The sequence below is a fragment of the Cylas formicarius genome, unplaced genomic scaffold, assembly GCF_029955315.1.
Source record: "Cylas formicarius isolate icCylForm1 unplaced genomic scaffold, icCylForm1.1 PGA_scaffold_23__1_contigs__length_16886, whole genome shotgun sequence".
NCBI lineage: Eukaryota > Metazoa > Arthropoda > Insecta > Coleoptera > Brentidae > Cylas > Cylas formicarius.
In genome coordinates, this window is record NW_026844285.1 from 5,422 (window position 1) to 10,762 (window position 5,341).

Sequence of the window (5,341 nt, forward strand, 5' to 3'; positions counted from 1 at the left end):
AACCCCAAAACCTTTTTGTTGATTTGCGGTATATTATAGGGATTGTCATTAGGATAATCAGACGTGTCAAATTTTTGTTAAATCGGCCTTAATAACGCTTTCATATGCGTCATAACATTTGATATTATAAATGAAACTGTCCGTATCCATGTATTGAATTTTACATTTTTCGGGACCCAAATTTGGAAGCATGTAATTATAATGAAACTCGTACATGGTCGTTTTCGACAAATCCAATATGGACATTCCAATATAAAGTGGCTTATTAAAGCAAAGTTCCGATTTTTTTAATTCTATAAGCAACAAATTGTTATCAAGTATGGTTCTACTGTGAAATCTAGGACTAGAAATTAAATTTTTCGCACCGTAGCGACCATCCCACGCTTTAACAAATTTAACAATACGATGCTTGCGAATGTTTTCCATTGTTTTACCGTAAGCGGCATTATTAAACAATTTGTATAAATTTATACCAAATTTTGTCTTTGCTTGGGTTCTTAATTTATTATTATGATCGATATAACATTTCAACCAACGAGATTGGTTAAATTTTAATATTTTGTGAATTTTCTTTAGTACGAGACCGTTTTTGAGAGCCTGTTTTAAATTGCGATAGTGTATGACGTATTTTTCTTTATTATACAAAGTAGTCATTAGTTTTGGTAACTTTGAATTGGGGGGCACTCGATGTTCGGCACAAAATGGAAAATCTCTATGTGTGTCATGTAATTTCTGCGGGTATTCCAGGTCTACCTCTAGGATATATCCTTGGGAAGATTCATCTGGAATGTTCATGACAGTAAATGAATCAATCTCTTGATGAGACATCCAGTCGAATCCTCCGTAAGGAAGAGGCTCGCACATGGCCTTGCCATAGAGGTTATTGACGTCAAAGTACATGATATAGGAATCATCCCTGGATGAATCGTAGTTGGGCATATATTTATTGTTGGCCTCCGCATATCTACCAACACACACCGAAATTCCACCTCGTATAGCCCGCTCGATAATCATAATTTGGTCAATGTCGCACAACGAAGGATGATCCGTTACCCATTTCAAATTTATTAATGTTAATCTCTAAATAAATAATATTATTTAAAGCCCACCCGGAATCACGTTCCTGAAACTCTGACATTTGATTTAAAATTTTATCTTGCACATTTTCAACAAACCAATCATTCAATTCTGTTCCTAAATCAACTACAGCATTTCCGGTACTCAGATATTTAACATCAACTTCGCCTTGGACATCATTTTTTGCCTTAATAAATTCACCGCAAAATGTGGTATTTACTTTCAGCAATAAAAATTTCTTTAAAATTTGACTAATTTTTTGTTGAAATATTGGACGAGAATCGTTTAAAAATTGAATTAAATCTTTATGAAGTAAATTAATTATGACACCAGTCTGAACTCTTCCCTGGAAACACGACGCTACCGATTCCCATACAACCATTTCATTTGTGTTTGTCTCGCGGCTACTACTTTGTAATCCCAATCCAAAATGCTTATGTTGATAATTAAGAATAATTTTTCTAATAGCTTTCAGATGTTGAATTGTAGTTTGTAATTTTCTTTTTAACCCAATAGATAAATCCTTTTCGTTAGAAACGATTTGGTTGCAAGATTCAATATTTTTACTTAGTCTCCTAAGCCACACATCACTATCTCTAAGAGTGAACTTGTCGGAAATATGCTTTTTTAATTTTTGTAAGGTTAAAATTAAGATTTGCGCTCTATGAATGATCTGCTTTACGCGCATCGTGGTTTATTAAATATATAACAGTAAATAAGACTTACCCTGTATAATATGTTGATTAATTTTGAATTATTTTGAATTTCTTTAAAGAGTTGGGCTTTCCAATATCTTTGGATCCCTCGTAGACCAGTTTGTACTGCCCCGACGCAAAGTGTTCTAGTCTCGGACGGAAAGCTTCTGTCACGCGAGTAGGAAGAAATACTACGGAATTTTCTAATTGCAGCAACACGGAATTGCCAAATTTTGTATTAACAATTTTGGCTCTAGTAATTTTAAACGGAACGCCTATCGGCAATTCATGCAGTTTGACAATCGGCTGCTCAAAATCACCTTCTGCAAGACAGGTTTGATTCAGTTGACTTAAGTCCATCTATAAATTATTATTAATTATTTTATCTCAAAATAAAAAAAATAAAAAAAACTTACGCTTAAGATTGGCTGCTATTCTATTTGCGGTTACGGGTTGAGAGTACTAAGATGATCTTTAGGACCTTTATAAAATAATAACAAATGTTAAAGAATTAAAATAAAACAATAAAAAAGGTACTTACTGCTTTTTTGTACGAACACCAAACCACTAAGTTAGCTTCCACGTTGCACGAATAATACCAAAAACAACTACTGACAAAACAGAGAAAAATGAGATGTATTTATACGGTGCGAGAATACTTTCTAAAAGTTAACAAACGAAGACACCTCCACATGCGTTGCAACAAATTTTTCCCATTACGTTAATCCCACGGAGCAAATATAAAGGGGGCAATTAATTATTATTCTCAACAAGCAAAACAACTCGACATTTAGACTCGGCGCGTTATGAAATTCCACATCCCATACGGAGATTGTAAAAAATGAAAGCAAGTTGGCCTTGATCTTTTGCGGCAACATACGTTCGTCCAACGTCCGAAGCGGTTGCGTTCCCGTGTGAAAGCGTGTTGACCCTGAGACTCCTATCTGCACGGTTGTCTGGCGACAACATCGCGTCTATTCAAATCGGCGTTGGTGCTTGTGGGTTGAAGACCTTTCGACTTTTAATTCAACCATGGAAGGAGTGCATGTGTATAAATACGTTGCATGTGTATTATAGACTATATTCAGTGCAATGAATACAGAAGTGCGATGTCCATTTCCCTACGACCCTACAACTGGTAAGTTTTATATTTTAATTACCTTTATACAGTGCGCGTCTTTTCTTGTGGGTTTCAGTTTGGGTTATCACTTTTTTGGTTAGTTTCTACCTGTTTTTAAAATATGATACTCATCTTTTTTACGTTGCATAATAACCGATTTAAATTGAGTGTTTTTAATATCTTTTAAATGACAGTGAATGGAAAAGGGAATTTTGGCTTTTAAAAAATAAACAATTTTTAAATTTGTTTCAAAAATGTGCGTTTTATGGGGAAAACGCGAAATATGTTTTATTTTTTGTACTAAAAAATTGCAGTTTGCCTTTTTGACAATAATAATCGAATTAAATTGAGCGTTTTTAATATCTTTTAAATGACAGTGAATAGGGAATTTTGGCTTTTAAAAAATAAACAATTTTTAAAATTATTTGATGACCCCCCACTTACTGAAAGTTTTGTTTCAAAAATGTGCGTTTTATGGGGAAAACGCGAAATATATACATTTTTTTGTTTATTTTTTGTACTAAAAAATTGCAGTTTGCCCTTTTGACAATAATACACTTACATTTAAATGACAGTGAATTGAAACGTGAATTTTGGTATGCGCGTATAACTTAAAAAACAATTTTTAAAATAATTTGATAACCCCCCTTTTTGGAAGTTTTGTTTAAAAAAAAAATGTGTGTTTTATAGGAAACGCTACATATCATACTTTGTTTTGTTCTAGAAAAAATCGCGGTTTGTCCGTATGACAAGTCGCATATTATGTTGGCGCATCGCTTAGGGCGTCACATATTCAAATCACACAAAGAGTACCGGGGGTTAGAATTCCCGGTACGACATGAAACGACAAGGGAACATCACCAGCAGCAGGAGCAACCCGGTGGATCAAAAGAAGAGCAGCAGGAGTACCCGGGTGGGTGGTCGACGGAGTGGGACGGCGAGGAGTGCACTTCGTATTTAGATTTCCTCCGGGAACGGGAAGAAGAACAACGCAAGGAACAGGAACAATGGGATGGTCGACTGAATCGACATAAAAAGAAGAAGAAACTCCTCGCCAGACCAATTTTATAAATAAAATAAAATAAAATGTATTAAAATTCAAGTTTATTTAATTATCCTCCCGATCCACCGCGTCACCGCGCCGCACCGTCACCGCCCTCTACCGGGGGGGCCTACGACGGTCGGAGCGCGCGACATCTAGCAGCGACGGGCGGAACCGGGGCAAAACAGGACGCTACACAAGCTGGCGACATCTAGCAGCGACGGGCGGAACCGGGGCAAAACAGGACGCTACACAAGCTGGGTGGGGGGCGGAGCGCACTCTGGTAGACAGGGGGGACACTAGGACGCCACGCGCGGGGGGCCCCCGCTGCGGGGGGGTTAGGAAATTGAGGTTATGTACGGTTTCTGTTGCTTATATCGGCACTATACATCTACTAAGCGCGTAATATACGACACGTACGATGCAAATGCGAGTGTGGGAACGGGCCATTAAAGCTACCAATCAGTCTGTACGTGTATAATTCTTAACCAGGTACGAGAAATGCCTCTCTTGCTTCGTTCGACACTTAAACTGCTTAATTAAAATTTGCATCCGCGCGGGTATCGACAAAACCCACGCGTCTATGGCGGGGTTTGCGTTATTTATTTCTCAGGTTCAGACAGGTCGAATGTTTTGAACACGAAAAATGGTTTTTTTTAGACTGTCTTAATGGCGCGGTCTAGTTTCATACTATCTGTGCAAGGGTTCGACTTAAAACTTAATTAAGCTGCATCAAAAAAAGAAAACTTCAGTACTACTACAATCAGCAGAGTTTTATCAAAAGGGTTTTCAGTTACGGTTACGAACAAAGAACCTGGGACAAGGCTTCTGTTTGGCGAAAATATATCGACACTCTTAAAAAAAGGATCGCATATTACATTTTTCAAGCCCTAGCAATTTTAATGTGTATGTAAACATTAAATGGTTTCTACCAATTAAATGATTTTTCTGGATAGATTTCTCACAAATCAGGCAAAAAAGCTAGGGAAACAATAAGATATTAATTATAATTTCAACAACAAAACAGAAAACAAAAATTATATTTTAAATAAAATAAGAACTCCACGAAAATTGTGGGTCTCATATTACATGCTAAATATCGTTTACCATCTCGTCTGTATGCATCAATCAGTCGTTTGCCAACAAGGCATTCAATTGCAAATCATCAAAGAAAGAACAGCAATAAAAAAACTAGCTGGGACCAAAACTTTTCCAAAAGGGCGAATGATTAATATATGGCGCACTGAAGTGGACCAAGAAGAAACTGGGCAACAGAAATGCAGTACTGCAGGAGTACTGGTCCAACAAAACTTGACAAAATTAGAAATGAGCATATCACGCCATGAGTAGGAGCAAACATAGATAAAGTAAAGATAGTATACAGGCGGTCAAAATAGATATGGCCCT

General features: G+C 36.8%; 1 protein-coding gene across 1 annotated transcript; it reads left to right on the top strand.

The window, feature by feature from the left end:
• The first annotated feature begins 466 nt into the window (after positions 1 to 466).
• On the top strand, positions 467 to 4,245 carry LOC132697567 (uncharacterized). Its single transcript, XM_060663129.1, has 2 exons — positions 467 to 2,910; positions 3,617 to 4,245. Exons 1-2 carry the CDS (start codon positions 2,865 to 2,867, stop codon positions 3,961 to 3,963), a joined length of 393 nt encoding a protein of 130 aa, XP_060519112.1. The 5' UTR covers positions 467 to 2,864; the 3' UTR covers positions 3,964 to 4,245.
• Positions 4,246 to 5,341: the final 1,096 nt, after the last annotated feature.

Excerpts from the sequence above, each read along its gene's own strand:
- LOC132697567 (XM_060663129.1), top strand. The coding sequence starts at position 2,865 with ATGAATACAGAAGTGCGATGTCCATTTCCCTACGACCCTACAACTG. Across the intron at positions 2,911-3,616 it reads TCCCTACGACCCTACAACTG|AAAAAATCGCGGTTTGTCCG; the intron begins GTAAGTTTTATA and ends GTTTTGTTCTAG.